The sequence below is a fragment of the Cupressus sempervirens genome, chromosome 5 (assembly GCF_028749045.1).
Source record: "Cupressus sempervirens isolate cs-2001-9-10 chromosome 5, ASM2874904v1, whole genome shotgun sequence".
NCBI classification, from domain to species: domain Eukaryota; kingdom Viridiplantae; phylum Streptophyta; class Pinopsida; order Cupressales; family Cupressaceae; genus Cupressus; species Cupressus sempervirens.
Window position 1 is genome coordinate 591997490 of NC_143122.1, and position 21870 is coordinate 592019359.

Genomic DNA, 21870 nt, shown 5'->3' on the forward strand with positions numbered 1-21870 from the left:
TAGTAAGACCCTTTCATTTACTAGAACCTCTCCTCTTTCTACATCCTTTGAATGTGATGATTGTGGATCCTCATCCACATGAGCAACCCATGCTTGGCCATCAACTCTCCTATCTGTCCTTCCCTGGCATTGAGGGCCTTCAAAAGCACAATGACCTTCATCATTGCAATGAAATCAGGTACCACGAAGTCTTCCTATTCCAAAACCTTTTCCACATCCTCTACCTCTTCCTCTTTGATCTCCAAAGTTTTGGTCATGGGGGTGGTTGAAACCCTCGTTCCTTTGGTTTCAGCTAGTACCCACATCTTCATTTTTTCTCTAGTTCTCATTTTAGCCTCCAAATGACCTACCACCACCCCTTCCTCCTTGACCGTGCCCTCTTTTCCTTCCATCAAACCTTTTTTTATGTTCTCCTCAACTCGCAGGGAAAACTAGTATGCCTCTTCAATGCTAAGTCTTAAGCCACTAAGGTAATGGGAAACCTTCTCCTTGTTTTCTTCTACATGCCTTTCCCTGATAATAACTTGGTAAAATTCCTCTATATATTCCTGGACAGATTTTCCTACTTTCTTTAACCTTTGCATTTTCTTGAACAAATCAAGCTTGTAATCAACAATAATGAACTACTTCTTTAGTTTGTCCACCATACAATCCCATCTTATGATTTTATCCTTTCCTCTTCTATTTCTTTCTAGCTAAACCTCTTGCCACAAGATTTTGGCCTTCGCAAACTTAACCCTATCTGGGTCCCCGATATCCTCATACTCAAAATATTCCTCTAGTTCATTGATCCAATCGATCAACTCATCTAGGTTTAGACTTCCCGAAAACATACCCACATCAATTTTAGGTCTTTTTCCAAGCTTAGAAATGGCCCTAAAAAGCCTCTCCTCTACCTAGTTTAGGACTTCTCTATCTCCTTCCCCTTCTGGCCCAATATTTCCTTCTTCTTCATTTTCTTCCTCACTCATCACCTACGGCAACATTCATCCCTCTAAGGATCTCCTCCTGCAATGCTTGGACTTGTCTCTAGAGGGCTCTAACCTCAAGATTAATAACTTTGAACCTCCCACCATGCTCCCTTTATGAAGGCATCTTCTTGTCTCAAAACCATAACCACACAATCCTATGCAAATTGCCTCACAGTTGGTGTTGTGTCTACACACTCAGGAAAACCTACTCTTATACCACTTGATGAAGACACTAACCACAACCAAAATGAATGTAATAGGGGAAAAGGGGAATATTATTATTAGAAATATGCTACTACATTCAGTACAAGTAAATAGACCCAAATACATGCCCTATGGGCTTACAATGGTCATATCTTGGAGAAAAATCCTCCTTACAGTACCTTCTCTCAAACTCCACCAAGAACTGCCTCTACAATGCCAAAAATATTCTTGTATAAACCCCAATTAGGTTTAGGGTTAGAAATACATTCTAGAATATGCCATTTGGAATCCACTGCCAAAATAGAAGGTTCTAGAAATCACATTAGAAACCAATGTAAAATTAGAAGAATCTAGAAATGGTAGTCTAGCTTCTGAGAGGCATAACTTTTGATTCAAGACTCTGATTAATGAACCGTTTACATTTCTAGAAAGCTCTCAGAGTGCTCTATAGCCCTATGGACTAGGTCTACTTGTCCCCTAATTTTTAGTCTGTACAAGGTTGTTTAATGCCTCAAATTTGACTCAAAAGCACTCTTAGGGGGTCTCCAGGAAACTTAAAACTACAATAGCTTTCAAACCATAAAGCCTTTTGACTTGATTCTTTTTTTGGAGTGTTTTAAATTATAAATATAATCATCCCTCCAACTTACACCCTCTAACTCATCATAATTATGGCTCAATTTAAAAATAACCCATTTTCTACATTGACACATATCCCAAGGTGCTCAAAAACTCTAACCCAAACAACTAATAGTGGAACTATGAGAGTTGGAATCTTTATTTGACCCAAATGGGTATCTACAAATGAAAACACTTTAAATAGAAACTAACACTAAGCATATTTTTGGGCGATATAGGATTACCGTTACACTACTGGATGCTCCTGCATCAGAGGAGGCAATAAGGACTTTAGTAATCAAATGAGTTAGGTGATTGAAGGAAGAAACATCTGGTTATTTTGATAAAGTGATAAAGAGCTAACTGCAATAGTTAGGATTTGAGCTTTCGCATCATCACAGATGATAGAAATGTTAAGTCTCAGACCATAGCGAGGATGCGAGATAGTTAGTTCAATGATCATCTCTTGATCCTTACTTGTTTTTAGCTTGAAGAATTTTAAGTTGTGATGGTGCAAAAAGCATGAAATAATAGTCAAAGCTAATGATCACAACATCACATGCAATTAGCTAAACTTTCATTTTAAGTTGCAAAGTAGCAAAAACATATAAATCACATCATCACATGATGTTAATGTTAACCCTCAGAGAAGGCCATGAAGGTGTGATAGACAATAGTAGTTAAGGCATAACAATTATCACATGTTTATAGGTGGTTAAAGTTAACTTGGAGTTAAGGTAGCAAAGAAATAGAAGTTCTTCATCACATCATCACTGGTAGTAAGAGTAACTTGAAGTTAATATTATGAAAGAGAAAATACTGTAATCGTAGCTCCATAGCATCAATACTGAGTTAGAATTTCAAGTCACAAAATTGTGATGAAAGAAAATTGTTAACCTCAAATGAGCAATCACAACATTATAGAGAGTTAAAGTCAATCTTTAGTTAGAGTAGCGACGTTGTGAAATGCTTTAATCACACAATCGCAAGGTTTGAATGTGTGTTAGAATCTTAAATTGGAAGCTTGCAAGATGCATTTAGAACAATTATTCATTGCATCATTGCATAGGTTAAACGTATCATATGAATAACAATTGCAAAGAAGTGACAAGGTAAAGATGAAAGCATTGCCATGTTTAAATCATGATCATTGATAGAAGATCAATGGCTGAAATTCAAACTTGCTATGACTGCTAGGATACGAAATATAAATTTTGGCACCAAGGTGACTATTACAAATCAAAGAGGAATATGAACCATTTTGATGGTTTCTAACCATTTCTACTTTCTTTGTCTGATGTATTGAATTGTAATTGATGATTGTTGGCTTTCTAAGTGATTCAAGTGCTCTGTTAATGTAATTAATGAATTTGTAACTACCAAGAACCCTAAGAGGGGGGCTATATATGTAATTTCTAAGTTAATAGAAAGGATTGGCAATTATATCCAACTTTTTCCCCTGCATTTCTAGATGTTGAGTGAGAATTAAAGAGTTAGATGAAATGAAGGATTGGTATGATGTTTTCAGTTAGGTAATGTGTTGTTCTGATTCCATTTAGGACTAGCATGCCTAAGTTCCTTTCATTGTCTCCTTCTATTGAGCTAACCTTGTATCTTACAATAGTTTCTATGGGATTTTAGGACAAATGCATTTGGATTTGTTAATTCCTTTCCAAATTCTATTTTCGTAAAGGGTTATCAGTTAAGGTGGATTCCATTTCATCTTTCACACACATCTCTTCTCCCTCCCTAGATTACATTTTAGTAGGACTAATCTGCATTTAGATTAGAGTAGGAGCAGTATTAGAAGGACTTTAATGTAGCCTATGATATCCATTCCACTAGGTGCTATAGGTTGCCCAAATCTATTTATGCCTTGGGTGTTTGTAGTTATGAGCATCCTAGTTTATCCTCTTCTACTCTTAGCTTAAGACCATACCCCCATCCCAATGATCTATTAAAAACACAATTCATTGCATATCTTGCATATAAGGGATTTTTACCTTATAATGCAAAGGGCGGTGATATAACACATAACGAAACCCATTTTTTTGTAACATCCTTCTATTTCCTCATGTTTTAGGCATCTAGAGTCAAGGTAAAGCCAAGTTAGCAAGAGAGACAAATTGTTAACCAAAAAAATTCTAGAATTTGATTACAATAAATACATGACTCTCATGGCATGCCCATCAATTATTGATATCCAACCATTCATCACCATTAATAAACTCTATTCCCATGAAAGGAATTGCATGCATGTAACTCAAAATCTTTGCCCATTTTACACACTCAAGCCACTACACTCACCTTCTCCAAAGAAAGAGGTCCTACACATATTATGGAAATAAACAATATAATAATTAATCATTAAAGTCAATAAGTATTAGAAAGAGGTATGTTGCAATAGTAATAAGACATGGAATATAAGTCAAGAAGTGAATGGTGATAAGAGATGAAATGTAAGTTGAGAAGTATTATAAAAACAAGTTTTAAAATGACAAAAAGAAATAGAATGTAAGTTGTTGATAATATTTTTATTTTTATTTATATTAATAAATTCAAATAATATAAAAAATTAATTATGAATTTTAAGGAAAAATATTTCTAATATTTAGATAAATGCATTTAATGAGTCATTGCCATCTTCTAGAAAGATCATCCCAATCACTCCAACCCATGGGCATGGCAACTTTGTCAAATAGGCAATAGATTAATATAGTGAGAGCATAGAGGCCCCATGCATGTCCAAGGTACATCATACATGTAGTTGATTCTCATCTTCTTTCTAAGAATTTGTAGCTCACAAAGGAAAATCATAACTTCTCATTTGGAGAATTGCATTGAGAGGCAACCATAGCTCCATAACCTCCCCCTTTTACATTGAGGTAACATCCTTGTTTAACAACTATCTTTTCAAATTACATGAGATAATTTATTACTTCTATATTTTAGGAAAGATGAGAGTTTACCTTGTAAAGTGACCTCCTAGTGTCAAATATGAAGTCTACATAGCCTTCGATGAAACAATTGAGAAAATAATATCTTCCCATATGATTGAACAATGTGTCTTGATATACCAACATTCTAAAACCAATGAATGAAGCTTTGTCATGTGTCACATGCAAAACCACTACATAAGATCCTTGTATGTTGTGCATGTACACGAATGGGGTCATTTTATGTCCTTAAATCACTAGATTAGTTAGAGATATTTGTGATTTTATTTTATTTAAATAAATTTTTTAAGATTGAATTATTCTTATAAGTTAATTATTTATGTTCAGATACATTATATGATCTTTTAAAGGGGAAAATAACTTAAAATATTTGGAATCAATATTTTAGATGGCCTATTTTATAATTGATAAGCTTGACATTTATCTATTAAAAAAAGTCAAAATAAAACATAGAAATCTAGTGTCTTGACTTATTAACCTAAACTCGAACACATAATAAGACATTGAATTTGGTAATAATAAAAAACTAAGATATTGGTTAAGGTAAGTGAGTTTTAGGAAGCACCTATAACCATTTACATTAAAAATACTATAAATTTAAGCAAAAAGAGAAACATAACAATTGAAAAGAACCAAAAGAGACAATATCATAAATAAAACAAAAACTAAACACAACAAAAAAATATTAAAAAATTAAAAATTGAGAAAAAAAAGCAACAAAAAACTACACACAACCAACCATCCCAATTCATGATGGTTTAAAAAAGTGTTCCCAAGAAATTTATTTCTTGATAATAATTGCACCCATTTCACCTAACATGGTTTTCCTTAGACCATCAACATGTGTTAGTTAGAAGAAGCTTAAGGGGTGTCATTGTTTTGATTATGAATCTTAGTTGTTAAATAAATTGAAGCTAAAAGAGTAAATATTACACAACATGTTCTCTTGTTTACATTGAATCACAACTCATTTCTAATAGAACCCATCAAGACTTAAATTGAACCATTTAAACAAATGAGAACTTAGAATATATTATTTAAACCAAAAAAGTGAGAACCTCATCTATTGAAATAAAACTCATCATCAAAACATTACTATTGTCTATATGAAATGTAATGTGTGTTGTTGAGAAATAGTTAGCTTCAATGGTGATGGAGGAAAAATCTAAAGTACATATAATTTACCCATTTACTCATCTATTCCAAGCTCTATCCTACCTTTTAATTGTCATCACACCCCCTTTTCATCCTATAAAACTTATATATGGCTTGTGGGTGGGAACAAATAGTTTTCCCTGAAAACACATCCTCCGTAAACACACAAATGTTATCAAATATCCTCATGTTACATTCTCAAACTTAGGCACACTATTTTCATAATTACTTAACTCAAATATAGTTAAACACCCAACTAAAGCATCAAAAGTTAGATCGTTATTAGGCATAGCTCTAAATTTATGAATTGCAGATACTCTTATACCATAGATAGGTAAAAGTGTTCTTATAAATTTACTTACAACCTCTTCATTACTGATGGTGCCTCTAGCAGCTTTGATAGAACTAACAACTTCCTTAATTTAGTTGACATGTACTACACAATATTTTCTCAATCTTTCATCTTCATCTCCTTATATTTTCCTCTTGATCTTTTTTCTTTATCTCTCAGCACATTCTCATCTCCTCCATGTACAAGTGTCAACTCATCTTACATTTCTTTGGTTGTAGCATAGTTTTTCACATCATCAAATTCAACATCATTTAATGCATAAGAAATCTCAATCATCAGACTATTTTTTTTTTTTTTGGTTTATCTCGTCAACTATCATAAGTCCATTGGGAAGGGTGTACTGGTTGTACAAATAGAACAATGAATTGTCTTTGATTCTAGATAGATAAAGCCTCATCTCACTTTTCCATTAGGATAAATCCTCCTTGTTCACCTTTGGTACCTTTCTCTTATCCATCTTCAACTCTTTATCTTAAGTTCCTCCAAACTTCTTTCTTCAAGCATCCAACTATGATACTAGTTGTTAGAGTAATCATCTAACTTATACCAAGTTACAACATCAAACAATTAACATGAAAGTAATTTTCAATACAATAAGAAATCATGCATTTAACACAAGTATTTAATGTTGAAATGAGATATAAAGGGAAAAATAGTGTGGGAACCAATAACCTAAATAATTCCACTCTTCTGAGGTGAGCTCTGTTAGGATCCAACCTTATTATAGGTTACATGCACATTTTTATGTGACCTTGTTAGAGGATTTTCACCAAAGATCATCTAGACCTTATCACTCCTTGAAATTTCTAAAGAGTGGCCTACTCTAAAGGACTTAAAAAATTTCTATTGAGTATTACCATATAGGATTTCAAAGACTTGTTAGGTCCACTTGGTTAAGTTTTTTTTCTACTACAATGGTAAGAAAGTAACAATCAAGTGATCTGTTAGGTTTTTTCACTACATTACTTGTTCATATCTTTGCTTCACTCTGTCTCTTCCTTTTGATCTCTTTTTGGCTGATTCACACACTCACACTTTCACTTATCACTTCCTCTACTTGATCTTCTTAATTCTATTATGCTCAGTTTACCTTCTTTCTTCTAAATTGTCCATTGTAATTTACATCTACATAATCAACAATAATCAACAACAAGAAACATCTTGTTCATCTCTTTACATGGCTAACTTTTTCCTTTCTAGAATCTTCCAAATTATGCCACTTAATTACAATCATAGATCTCAGATTCATTGAATTTAGTCACTCTAAAAATAGATTTCCTTCTTGAGCTTTGTATTTCATTTCAAATTGTTAGATCTTCTCCATTAGATCTTCTTTGACTTATTTTAGCTTCTAATCACATAACTAACTTTGTCCTTACCTTGTAGACTTTCAAACTTTCTTAATTTTCACCAAATTTCAGCCTCATATAAATATTTTATAAACTTGTTCTTCATGTTCATGTTTAGTTATTACTACAACTTTCTCCATCAATATGTCACTTAGTTAATACTAAAATTGCCTGGTTAACACTAAACTTCAAAACTTATTCCCCATGTGCTCAATAAAAATTGTAGTAGCTCCGTTAACATTGTATTCATTTATTCACCATGTAGTCCAATCTTACATATACATATTTCTTAAGATCATGTAAAGAAATCAAACAAGCATTATATTGTCAAAGTCCAACTCATTAAAGTGCACATTGAATACCATACACTTATCAACATGTATCACCATCATAGTTTCTTCAAATCCTTTTCATCAATAAAATCTACTTCATCAATTAAATGATATGGCACTCTAGTGAATTAACATAATATCTAACCAACTAAGGATTGACATTAATGACAACATAAAAACTTATATGACTCTTACATATACATTAATTAGCATCATCAGTTAGGGCGAGTCGTAACACTACTAACTACAGAGAGGTTTGGCCCTCCTTGTAGATGTAGATAAAGTCTATGAACTAGGTTTATAAAAGATAATATGTTTGAGATGGATGAATATTATTTGAGTCTCCCTTTTAAATAATGGAATGTCTTAATAGTCTTCTTGGAAGATACTAATATTTATGGAGTTGATTCCTTACTAAGTCCACAAACATTATTACAATCCTCTTTTTTAGCATTCTTAAATAATGTAATGTTATTGCAAACTATTTAACTAAATGGTTAGTTGGTGTTAATTTTGATGTATATTATACTTGTTACAAATTGGGAGGACCCTTATCATTTTCTAAACCATTGGCATTTATTCAGCTCTTGCATAATCATTTAGTTTGATAATTCTAATCTTTTCTTAACTTTTAAATATTTTACTTATTTAATTGTCATCTTGGTCTCCTTTAGATGAGAAGTATGTGATAAAATTCCCAAAAAAATCATTTAAATTGTCGTTTGAAAATATTTTAGTATTTCTTAATAATTAATTAATATAACCTCTTTTCATAAAATATATTAATGGCACCAATTCTTAAAATTAAATAGATTAATTTTCTAAACATTATGAAGTTTGATGTTTTATTTTCACACAAACATTATATTAAACACCATTCTTTAGAAATATTTATGTTATTGGAGCTAGTTGTCACTAAGTTAAAAATAGCTTTCAATAAAATATTCCAAACAAGGAAGACTTGCACAACCTTAGCATAAGAGATCTCAAATTCCAAAAATCAATTACAACAAATACAAAAATGTTGAGGCTTTCCCATCAATTGTTAAGACCCAGTCATTCATTGCCATTGATAAAATGTGTTCCCATGAAAGGAAGTACTTATGTATAACTCAAAATCTTTGCCCATTTTACATGCTCACTAGAAAAATATCCAAGGCCACTACACTCATATTCTCCAAAGAAAGAGGTCCTACATACATTTTGAAAATAAAAAGTATAATAATTAATCATTGATATCAATAAGTATTAGAAAGAGGTATAGTGCAATAATAATAAGATGTAGAATATAAATCAAGAAGTCAAAAGTGATAAGAGGTGAAATGTAAGTCAAGAAGTATTATAAAAAGAAATATTACAATGAAAAAAAGAACTAGAGTGTAAGTCATTGATAAAAATTTCATTTATATTTTTATTAATACATTCAAACAATATCTAAATTTAATTTTTAATTTCAAATTAAAAATATCTCTACTATTTGGATAAATGCATTTAAGTCATTACCATCTTCTAGAAGGATCATCATAGTTGCTCCAACTCATGGGCATGATAACTTTGTCAAACTGGCAATAGATGAATACAATGAGAGCACAGTGGCCCCATGGACACCCAAGGTATGACATACTTTTAGTTGAATTTTCTCCTCCTCTTGTGACTTTGCAATTCAAAAAGGAAAATCCTAACTTCTCATTTGGAGAATTGCATTGAGAGGCATCCACTGATCCATACCATCCTCCCCCCCCCCACAACCCTTTACATGGAGGTGACATCCCTATTTAACAACTACTATGTCAACTTACATGTCATAATTTATTACCTCTATATTGTAGGAAATAAAAGAGGTTACTTTGTAAAGTGACCTCCCAGTGCCAAATATTAAGTCTATGTAGCCTTGGATGAAGCAATTAAGAAAAATAATGTCTTCCCATATGATCAAACAATGTGTCTTGATATCCCAACATTCCATAACCAATAAATGAATCTTTGTCACCTATCACCTACAAAGCCACCAATTGACATCCTTGTACGATATGCATGTTTACAATTGGGGCCGATGTTCAGTCTTCAAATCACTAGATGAGTTAGAGCCATTTGTGAAACAATTATTTTTATTCAAATAAATATTGTAAGATTAAATTGTGTTTACAATTTTGATTATTTTTATTAGATACATTCTATGATCTATCAAATGGGAAAAAAATAGCTAAATATATTTGGAATCAATATTTTAGATGCCATGTGGGATCTATCAATAGAAAGTAGAGAATATAATGGATAAAAAGGGATAAAAGCTTTACTCAAACCAACACTAAACTTTTTTGGTTGACTTGGCTAATTCATAGGATAGATGAATAAGAAGAATATTAAAAAAAGATAAAGATGATGGTCAAGGGGACCTTCCCAAGGCTACAAAGAAGAAGGAAATAAATGGGAAAAAAGATGATGGTTTATGGGACCCTCACACCAAAAATAGGAAAAAGAAAAGATAAAAATATGATCAAGGGGACCCTTCCATGGACTTCGTTGACCCCACTAACATATAGAAAAATTACACCATTACAATCCTCCTCCTCTACTAGTGATTTGACAACTAAAATCATTGTACCTATTTCTATATTTTTATGTTATGGACTTAAGTCTTATGCGAACTCTAAACCATGACTTTTAACACCTGTGTTTCTTATTTTAATATATATATAATAATATTTTCTAATTGATAACCTTGACATTTACCCATTAAAAAAAGTTAGCGTAAGACATATAAATCTAATATCTTTGACTTATTAATCTAAATAAAGACATAGATTAGAACATTGTATTTGGTAATAATAAGAAATTAAGGGATTGATTAAGGTAAGAGGAGTTTAGTAAACATCTATAACCACTTACATTAAAAATCATATAAATTTAAGTACAAAATAATAACATAATTTTTTTAAAAACCCCAAAAATATCTTTAACAAGACAACAAATACACACAACAACAAAATAAAAAAAAATGATCAAAATGCAATCAAAAACTACATACAACTAGCCAACCCAATTCATGTTGGTTTATAAAAGTGTTCCAAAACAAATGGCATCCATTTCAGGTAATATAATTTTCTTTAGACCATCAACACTTGTTAGTTGGAAGAAGTGTTATCTCTAAAAGTTGTGCCTTGACTAAAAATGACAATCTCTAGTGTTTAGTTACTTTGAGTAACATGGAAACATTCCTAGGTAGTGGGAAGTACCTAAGTTAGGAGTGAATCTTTGGATGGTAGGATGAAGATATTGCTAACCTGACATGATGAAACACTTCTAGACAACTAATATGAGCACAATATTGCAAAGAATCATTCACATATAAATATTTCACAAGGAGGATACAATTTAGACAAGATGTTAAAGGGAATGTTAACATTCACAATGTCACAAACTTGGAAGAAAGTAGGGTATCGTGACTTGAAACCTATATGAACAATCAAAACTCACTTATAGTTTAAAACTAAGATAGAACCTAGGGATTCAAAGGATAAATCACAAGAAATTCTATCAAATCAAAAGCTTAAACAACAAGAAGACACAAGAAGGGCCCTAGACTATTCCTTCATTCAAATTTCAAAGGTCATTGGGAAGCACAAATTCAGATTGAATGTAAAGCAAAGTGATCTGTAGAGGAAAAGCATGAAGGACTCCTAAGAGTTCTCAACAATACTATCTTGCATAAAAACTTCAAAATTGTAACCCTTTTTTCAACATCTTAGGAATCCTTAAGTAGAGAAGGATTGCAACAAGCTTTTGATGGGAGAAGCACATGTTAGAAAATCACTAGAAGAGTAAAGATATTTTTGGAAAATTATATTCACATTTATGTTATACATTCTTCCCATCATGGGTAAGGCTAGGTGTTTCTTGCTGTAGGGAGGACCTTAACTAATTTTTCTTCTTATTGTTGAAATTAACTCAAGTTTTTTATTAGTGACAACACTTATTCAGATTTTGTATGGTTACTAAGCTCATTGAATAGTCTACAGTGTTTTCCATGTAATTTTGTAGCCATCGAGCTTTACAATTCCTACTGAGCATCCCAGTGATTACCAAGTGAAATCGAACAGTGTGAAGTCCAGTAGTTCAACCTGAGCAATTTAGTGGTTACTAAGCTTTGCAGTTCAAACTAAGCCAATAGTTTATGTGAAGTGAAGATAGTGTTAACTGAGCTATGTAATGATCAGTGTTTACTAAGTGTAGTCATGGTAAACATGTAATTTAGTTTCTACCAAGTTACACAGTATCTACTAAGTTGCTAGTGCAAACCTAGTTCGAGACTACTCTAAGATGATTTGTATGGACCAAGCTTCTACTTCTACCAAATGCATGACGATGCCGAGTAATGATAATGGATGTTGTGTATTAGAACTTCACCAAGTTAGTCTTCAGAACCCGCATATCTTCATTAGAGCTGACTTTGTAATATTGTTGTTAACTTGTATATTGGCTGACTTTGTAGTTTTGTAAATTGGATTGATGTGTGTGTGTGTGTTTTTGTGCGCGTGTGTGTAATGAATTGTATCATATCCAACATAACACGTATGAAGGAATGAATAGATGAATGTATGTATGCAAATGTGAATCAGCAACACAATATATTGTAAGGCCATATCAGCAAATAAGTAATAGATTCATATCTATCACATAAAGGTGATCAGTACTTCAAAGAATCTCTATCAGCAAATTAGTTGTAAGTCAGAGATTAGTTGTTTCATTCTAACAGGTGAACGAGTTCAAATCCTCTAACAATTAACCTAGCATAGTCTTGACTATTTCCAATAATTCATGCAAAGTTTTGCAAGAGAATTGGGATAAGACTTTAGCACTCATACTTAAGGTACATTTTGAGTTTCTTTCTTATATTGGTATCTCTATGTGAATAAGCTTTGAATAAATCTTTGGCATAATTGTCAAAAAGGGGGAGAATTAGTATAAGAGAGACAATATGCATATTGTATGAAGGAGAATCATGCAAAAGGAAAGGAAAGTATGTTGTATATACTTACAAAGACAAATTTTGAAAAATCTCAAAAATAGTACCAAATTAGTTTCACACTGTTATGTATATAAGTTTTGGTTGATAAGTGTTTTTGTCACTAATGCCGAAGGGGGAGATTGTTGAGATTAAGTCAAGTCTATTATTAGTGACAACACTTATATAGATTATGTATGGTTACCAAGCTCATTGAACATTCTACAGTGTTTTCCATGTAATTTTGTAGCCATCGAGCTTTACAGTTCCTACCAAGCATCCCAGTGATTACCAAGTGAAAATAGGCAGTGTGAAGTCCAACAGTTCAACCTGAGTAGTTCAATAGTTACCAAGTTTCATAATTCAAACCAAGCTAGCAGTTCATGTGAAGTGAAGATAGTGTTAACCGAGCTATGTAATGATTGGTGTTTACCGAGTGCAGTCATGGTAAACGTGTAATTTAGTTTCTACCAAGTTACATAATACCTACCAAGTCACTGATGTAGACCGAGTTTGAGACTACTCTGAGATGATTAGTATGGATCGAGCTTCTACTTCTACCAAATGCATGATGATGCTGAGTAATGACAGTGGATGCCATGTATCAAAACTTCACCAAGTCAGTCTTCAGAACCTATGTATCTTCATTAGAGCCAATTTTGTAATATTGGTGTTAACTTGTATATTGGCTGACTTTGTAGTTTTGTAAATTGGATTGATATGTGTGTGTGTGTGTGTGTGTGTGTGTGTGTGTGTGTGTGTGTGTGTGTGTGTGTGTGTGTGTGTGTAATGTATTGTATCATATCCAACATAACACATATGAAGGAATGAATAGATGAATGTATGTATGTGAATATGAATCAACAACAAAATATATTGTAAGGCCATATCAGCAAAGAAGAAAAATAGTCATATCTATCACATAAAGATGATCAGTACTTCAAATAATATCTATTAGCAAATCAGTTGTAAGTTAGAGATTAGTTGTTTCATTCTAACAGGTGAACTAGTTCAAATCCTCTAACAAGTAACCTAGCATAGTCTTGAATATTTCCAACATGTGTTGCATCCAAAAATTAAATTCTCAACCACCCCTGCCAACGTAGTTATCAATATCTGCAATTGTATCAAGAATAGATCATATTTCTTGGTGATCATCCTACAAAAATGATTTGATTTGATCTCCACCATACTCATACTCAACTGCAAATCAGATACTCATTAAACTGGGCTACTTGAGTCACCAACTTATCCCTTTGATTGATGCAAACCTGCACTGCTCTATCTTTGTATTGATATTTCACCACCCTAAGGTCAAATAATATATGACCAAGTAAAAACCATGTGTCACAACATAATATACTAAGCTCGCCACCTTTCTTTTCTTTTCATCTAATATATTATCGTGTTGACCTAGTTGACTCACGATGACATAATAATGCACCATGTGGTGATCATTGATTGGTTGCACTTATGTTGGCTTGCTAGCTGGGTCCACTAGGACACATGTCTAAATGCAGATCCCCACATTGTTTAATTTTTTGATCACTGTCAAAATGTGGGCATGCATGGGCCATTGATCTTCCTCATCTAATAACTGGAGAAACAAGAGCACATAAGGTTTCTAGTGGACCCACCTTGGACACATGTAATACTATCGTTATGTTGCTACGGCTAAAAACCTTGCAACTTTAGAAACTAACATAGAAATGACCATTGATCTCTAGAAGATTTGATGGACAACAAAAATTATCTTTTCTTCCTTTGGGTGTATTAACATCCAATAACAAACTGGCAACTAGAATCTATCTAAAACATGATCCCTTTGGCAACTTTGGGCCTACCACCTACCACATGTCAAATGCTTGCTTCCCTGCATTAGGTAAAGATCAAGTAACTTGAAAATGTGGGCATACACCAATCCTCAATTTGTTGATATTGTATGGTCATGATGAGACTGAGGCACATGCACTCACAAAATGCCCTCAATCAATTAACAACTACCATGTGTCAACCTCTTGAAGCACCTCTTCATTTTGTGGCTCAGACTTGGAACATGACCCCACAAGGACACGTGTCAAATTCTCACTTCATCACATTGTTTAAAATATGATTATCTTGAAAAAGTAGGCAAGTGATGATCATCAATCTGGGAATATTGATGATAGAAAATTGATATAACTGAGATGGGCCCTCTAGGAAATGTGTCATCAATACTTTGGTTGATTACTGTGCTAATTCCAAGAAAGATATCCCACCTATTCCACATGTTAAATCTTCACTTCCTCACATTCCCTAATTCCCTTAAATTTCCTAAATGTAAGGAAGTGACAGTCATAGATCTTGAAAGATTTGACGATGCCACTCAGTTCACAACATTTGTATGTATGTTGGTGCCAACAACCAATCAGATCACCTCCATATGCTAGCTCACCTAACAAATTTCTTTTGTAGCTTAGGCTTGGAATGAGACCCCACAAACGCCACCTGTCGCCTCATCGCATCCCCTCATTAGTTAAATCTTGTGCATCTTGGAAAAGTGGGGATGCACCAACCATAGATCTTGGAAGATCTGATGGTGCAGAACATCATGGGATCCTACCTTTGTCCTTGGAATCTTTGACCAATTAGGCACCACCCTTTTGTCACATTTGTCTGACATCCCTCCATGTACTTGCTTTGTATAGCTAAGACAGGTCCTACATGGACACGTGCCAAAATGTAGGCAAGTGCCAACACTTTGATCTTGAAAGATCTGACGGTTGGGAATATTGGAGCCTTCTTCTATCTGTGTCACCAACCTTTACCAATGAGAATGCATTCATATGCCAATTTTCTCTACCATCAATTTTTTCATATTGCAACTCGCATAATGAGACAGGTCCCACATATCCATGCATCAACACATCATATCCCCACATTACTTAATCTTTGTTCACCTTCAAAATGTGGGCATACATTGTCCATTGATCCATTGAGATCCTATGGCCAAGAAGATGCATCAACTCCTTGCTTTTTTGTGGCTCATACTTGAAGCATGAACCCACCTAGATCCATGTGGCCTCACATCGCTTCCCCAAATTTACGAAAGCTTCCAAATTTTCAAAATGTTAGAAGTGCCAACCCTAGATCTAGAAAGATCTGACAGTTGAGAAGATGCAAGATCTCCTCCCTCAAAATTCAAAGTAGGGTGCATGACATGGACACATGGCCACTTGCAAGATAATAAAACTTGATCATAAACATAGGACATACAAATAATAAAAACCTAGGGATATAAAAGATCAGCATGGTCAAATACTTTATGTATCCCCCTCTTTCATGCATGGTATTAATGAGTTAAATATTTAATTTTCATCACCTTAGGAATAATGACTAGTCAACTCTATTCAATTTTGCATGGTAACAAGAACCAAAGATGTTCTTCTAAGAGTATCACAATAATTAAAGTGTAGTATTGTTTTGGTTATAAATATTAGTTGTTATACAAATTGAAACTAAAAGAAGAAACATAAAAAACATGTTCTAAGATTTGACTTATTTACATGGAAATTATGACTATTACTCTTTTTTAATAGGACCAATCAAGACTTAATTTGAATCATGCAATCAAGTCAAAACTTAGACTATATTTCCTAAACCAAAACACCTATTGTTTTCAAATATAATTTTCTCCTAATAAATTTGGAGAGCTCCCAAAAGAGTTAAAATTGGATGCTTAAAACATAAGTAAAATTACAAAGACATATGAGCTTACTACCATGAACAACATCACTACTTATCTAATCTTGTACCATCTAATAAGCTCGGTGTCTTCCCTTGTTCATCAGTTAGGATCTAGAAAGCCTTAAAAAAATAAGTTTTTTACAAATTGATTATGATTGAGAAGGGTACATTGCACCCAATAGAATGTATATGTTCAAAATAATGTATCAAAAGTCAAACTTGTAAAAATAAGGTCATTTATATAATCACAAAAAGAACTTAAAGAAAGCTAAATTGATGTAATATTGTAATAATCATTATCTCTTAAAGATATGAGAATAAATTGTGATAAAAATCATCAAATATCATCTATGATAATTATTTATCATTAGAACCAATGTTGGGTAAGATAATTGTAGTATAGTACACTACATTTTGTTTTCTAAATGATGTAGTTCACTAATAACTATAGAGAGGTTTGAGCCATCCTTGTGGATCTAGATAAAGCCTGTGAACTAGGTTAAAGGAAGACAATATGTGAGATAGATGAATATTATTTGAGTCTCATTTTTGAATAATGGAGGGTCTCATGAGCCTTCTTGGAACTTATTAACATTTATGAAGTTGATTCTTTACTACATCCACAAAAAATATTGCAAGTCTCTTTTTTAACATTCTTAAAGAATGTAATATTATTGTAAAATATTAGCTAATGGTTAGTTGGTGTTAATTTGTATGTACATAGTTAAATTTTATAGGGTAAAATTATAAAAGCTATGTCACCTTTTAGGTTAACTTATCAGAATGACTGGATTTGAGTATTTCTATCTAACAATCAATTTCTTTCAAGTACATTATCTAGACTAATTCATTCTAGCTAAGTTATATAAGTTCCCACATGTTTCTAATTAAAATTTTCTATTAAATGATTGTTTTATACTAATTTGTGTCCAATTACTAAAGGAAAAAAATATTTCAAAAAAGTAACATTTCAAAAGCTCTTACTTTTTTAAATGATATTTTGTTAATAAATATAAACACCATTTTGTAGAGCTCAACATCAATGATATTCTCACATAAAGTTTATAGTTTATTAATTAGATAAAGTATATTGTAATTAAAAAATACTACAATTATGTATTTTACCAATTGAGAAGATGTTGATTTTGAGAAAGAAAAAATAGTACATCATATAAAAAAATTTAAAAAGTATATGATGTTCTAGAGGAGAGAGTCCTCTTCTAGAATGTATAATTTTTCTTTTGGTTGCAATATATTTGTTTTGAAAACTGTGCAAGAGATGAAAACCATCGATTTCAGGTTAGTTGTAATTTGAATTATTAGAAAAGAGAAAATATAGGTCAAAAACCATTTTTTAATTTTTATTGATCTAGCTATATATGTCATCTATAAAATAATCTAAGATCAAAGGGAAAAATGTTTATTTTCAAATATTTTAGTATTCTTTAATTATTATTTAATATAACCCATATTCATTAAAAGATATTAGTGACACCAAATCTTAATCTTAAATATATGAATTTTCTAAATATTATGAAGTTAATTAAACTTTAAATGTTTTTTTTTTTTCTTACAAATATTATATTCAACACCATCCTTTAGAAATATTAATGTTATTGGACTTAGTTGTCACTCAAGTTACAAGTAGATTTCAATTAAATATTCCAAACAAGGAAGACTTGCACAACCTTGGCATAAGAGATCCCGAATTGAAGAATTTGATTACAACAAATACAAAAACTCTCGAGGCATGCCCATCAATTGTTGAGATCCAACCATTCATCACCATCGATAAACCGTGTTCCCATGAAAGGAAGTGCCTGTGTGTAGCTCAAAATCTTTGCCCATTTTACACGCTCACTAGGCAAATATCCAGGACCACTACACTCATATTCTCCAAAGAAAGAGGTCCTACACACATTTTGAAAAAAATAAATTATTCATTAATGTCAAGCGATATTAGAAAAAGGTATATTACAATAGTAATAAGGCATTGAATATAAGTCAAGAAGCAAATGACAATAAGAGGCAAAATGTAAGTCAAGAAGTATTATAAAAAGAAATTTTACAATGACAAATATAATTAAAATGTAAGTTTTTCATTAATATTTTCAACATTTATATTTATATTCAAACAATAACTAAATTAAATTTTGAATTTTAAATTAAAAATCTCTCTACTATTTAGATAAATGCATTTAATGAGTCGTCACCATCTTCTAGAAGGATCATCCCAATCACTCCAACCCGTGGGCATGACAACTTTGTCAAACTGGCAATAGATGAACACAGTGAGAGCATAACGACCCCATGCACGCCCAAGGTATGTCATACCCGTAGTTGATTGCCCTCCTCCTCCTGTGACTTTGCAATTCACAAAGGAAAATCCTGACTTCTCATTTGGAGAATTGCGTTGAGAGGCAGCCACAGCTCCATATCCTCCCCCTTTTACATGGAGGTGACATCCCTGTTTAACAACTATTATGTCAACTTACATTACATAACTAATTACTTGTATATTGTAGGAAAGACAAGATTTTACCTTGTAAAGTGACCTCCCAGTGCCAAATATGAAGTCTACATAGCCTTGGATGAAGCAATTGAGAAAATAATGTCTCCCCATATGATCAAACAAAGTGTCTTGATATCCCAACATTCCACAGCCAATGAATGAAGCTTTGTCACCTGTCACGCGCAAAGCCACTGCCTGAGATCCTTGAGCGCTACGCATGTTCACAAATGGGGCCGTGTTCTGTCCTCAAATCACTAGATGAGTTAGAGATATTTAGGAAAAAAATATTTTATTCAAATAAATATTTAGGATTAAATAGTGTGTATAATTTTAATTGTTTGTTTTTAGATACATGTTATAATCTATCAAAGGAAAAAAAAATAGAGCTAAAAATAGTTGGAATGAATATTTTAGATAGCATGTGGGATCTATCAATAGAAAGTAGGGAGTAAATGGGATAAAAAGGGATAAAAGCTTTACTCAAAGCAACACTAAGCTTTTTTGGTTGACTTGGCTAATTTATAGGATAGATGAATAAGAAGAATATAAAAATAAAGATAAAGATGATGGTTAAGGGGACCTTCCTAAGATACCAAGAATAAGGGGGAAAAAAGGTGATGATTGATGGGACCCTCACACCAAGAAAGATAAAAGAAGATAAAAATATGATCGAGGGGACCCTTCCATGGACTTCATTGATCCCATTGACATATAGAAAAATCACAAATTATAATCCTCCTCCCCACTTTACTAGTAATTTGACCACTAACATCATTGTACTTATTTCTATATTTTTATGTTATGAACTTAAGTCTTATGTGAACTCTAAAAGTGTGACTTTTAACACCCACCTTTCTTGTTTGAATATATATATATATATATATATATATATATATATATATATATATATATATATATATATATATATATATATATATATATTTGATAAGCTTGACACTTATACATTAAAAAAAAGTCAACACAAAATATAGAAATCTAATATCTTTGACTTATTAACCGAAACTAGAACATATATTAGAACATTGAATTTGCTAATAATAAGAAATTAAGGTGTTGGTTAAGGTAAGTGGGTTTTAGGAAGCACCTATAACCATTTACATTAAAAATTCTATAAATTCAAGCACAAAAGAACAACATAACAACCGAAGAAGACCAAAAACAAGAACATCCTAAACAAAACAACAATTACACACAACAAAATGACATTTTTTTTGAGAAAAGTGTAACCAAAAACTACATACAACCAACCATCCCAACCAACCATCCCAATTTACAGTAGTTAAAAAAGTGTTCCCAAACAATTTGTTTCTTGATAAGAATAACATTCATTTCAGCCAACGCAGGTTTCTTTAGACCATCAACCCATGTTATTTGGAAGAATCTACAATGTAATTTTAAGAGTAACACAATAACTAAAAAATTAATTGTTTTGGTTATGAATCTTAGTTTATACAAATTGAAATTGAAAGAGGAAGCCTTAAACAACATATTCCAAGATTTGACTTGTTTACATAGTTATCACATCTCTTTTCTAATAGGACCCACCAAGACTTAATTATGTTATATAAAGTCAAGACCCATCAAGAGTTAAACTGAATTATGTCATCAAGACTTGAACTGAATTATGTTACATAAGTCAAGACCCATCAAGACTAAACTAAATTATGTTACTTAAGTCAAAGCTTATAATATATGGTCTAAATCGAAATAATTAGAACCCCATATATTAAAATAAAACTCATCATGAAAACATGACTATTGCCTGCCTGAAATGTGATGTGTGTTGCAGAGAAATAATCAGCTTCAATGGCGACGGAGGCAGAATCTAAAGTCCCTATAATTTGCCCATTAACTCCTTTGTCCGAAGCTCTATCCTGCCATGTAATAATCGTCACACTCCTTCCTTGGCCTATGAAACTTATATATGGCTTGTGGGTGGGCACAAACACTTTCTCCCTAAAACACATCCTCCACAAACACACAAACGTTATCAAACATCCTCATCATGTTGGATTATACATTCTACAAAACACAAAAACAAACCTGTATACTCCTGCCCGGATGAAAATTTTCACTGGTTGTCTGTTATTCTGTGGAACCATATCCACTGCAGCTTGTACACTGTGGGTATCTCCACTGCCATCCTTAGCAACATATATTTCCTTTTTGAATGACTTGGCTGCCATATCTCTTGGAATTACACCATAATAATATCCTCTATTGTACTCATTATTATTCTTATGCCCATGGGGAAAGAATTGTAATCCTTCATGATAGTTATTGAAACCATTCGTTGCTGAAACATATGAACACAAGGTACTCAAAACAATTAGTAATGGAATTACAGGCACATACCTTGTAATTTCCATTGTGACTAATTGTGAATCTCCGATTATAATATATCAGACTCTGAACATTTATAAAGAGTGGGATTGAAGTCATATATTATCATCTAACGTAGTGCATGCGTAAGCCATGAACTACCACATGAGGGCAGTTGGTGTGAAATTGAAAGCCATTTGACATGCAGGGAGGTCCCGTGAAGATATTCCTTCTTTCGTATATGGAGACAATTTTGATAGATAGCGTACTTGTGCTGCCAAAGTATATGTAAGGTTTGTACTGTTGATGGTAATATTATAATGCATATAAAAAGGGTTAGTGTACT

The 21870-nt window shown here is 32.5% G+C and overlaps 1 protein-coding gene and 2 pseudogenes across 2 annotated transcripts; all 3 read right to left on the reverse strand.

Moving 5' to 3' along the window:
• Positions 1-3982: 3982 nt before the first annotated feature.
• Positions 3983-6057, reverse strand: LOC149557316 (pectinesterase QRT1-like; annotated as a pseudogene).
• Positions 6058-8976: 2919 nt separating this feature from the next.
• On the reverse strand, positions 8977-9974 carry LOC149557317 (putative pectinesterase 53 pseudogene; annotated as a pseudogene).
• An 8292-nt stretch (positions 9975-18266) lies between these two features.
• LOC149557318 (pectinesterase QRT1-like) lies at positions 18267-21606 on the reverse strand. 2 transcript variants are annotated; one of them, XM_089831997.1, is made up of 5 exons: positions 21246-21606; positions 20969-21158; positions 19212-19421; positions 19004-19136; positions 18267-18580 (listed from the first exon to the last, which is right to left on the reverse strand). In XM_089831997.1, exons 1-5 carry the CDS (start codon positions 21569-21571, stop codon positions 18519-18521), a joined length of 921 nt encoding a protein of 306 aa, XP_089688123.1. In that variant the 5' UTR covers positions 21572-21606; the 3' UTR covers positions 18267-18518. The 2 variants fall into 2 exon arrangements, with proteins under 2 accessions (XP_089688123.1, XP_089688122.1); XM_089831996.1 differs by having other exon boundaries at positions 18883-19136.
• Between the last annotated feature and the right edge of the window lie 264 nt (positions 21607-21870).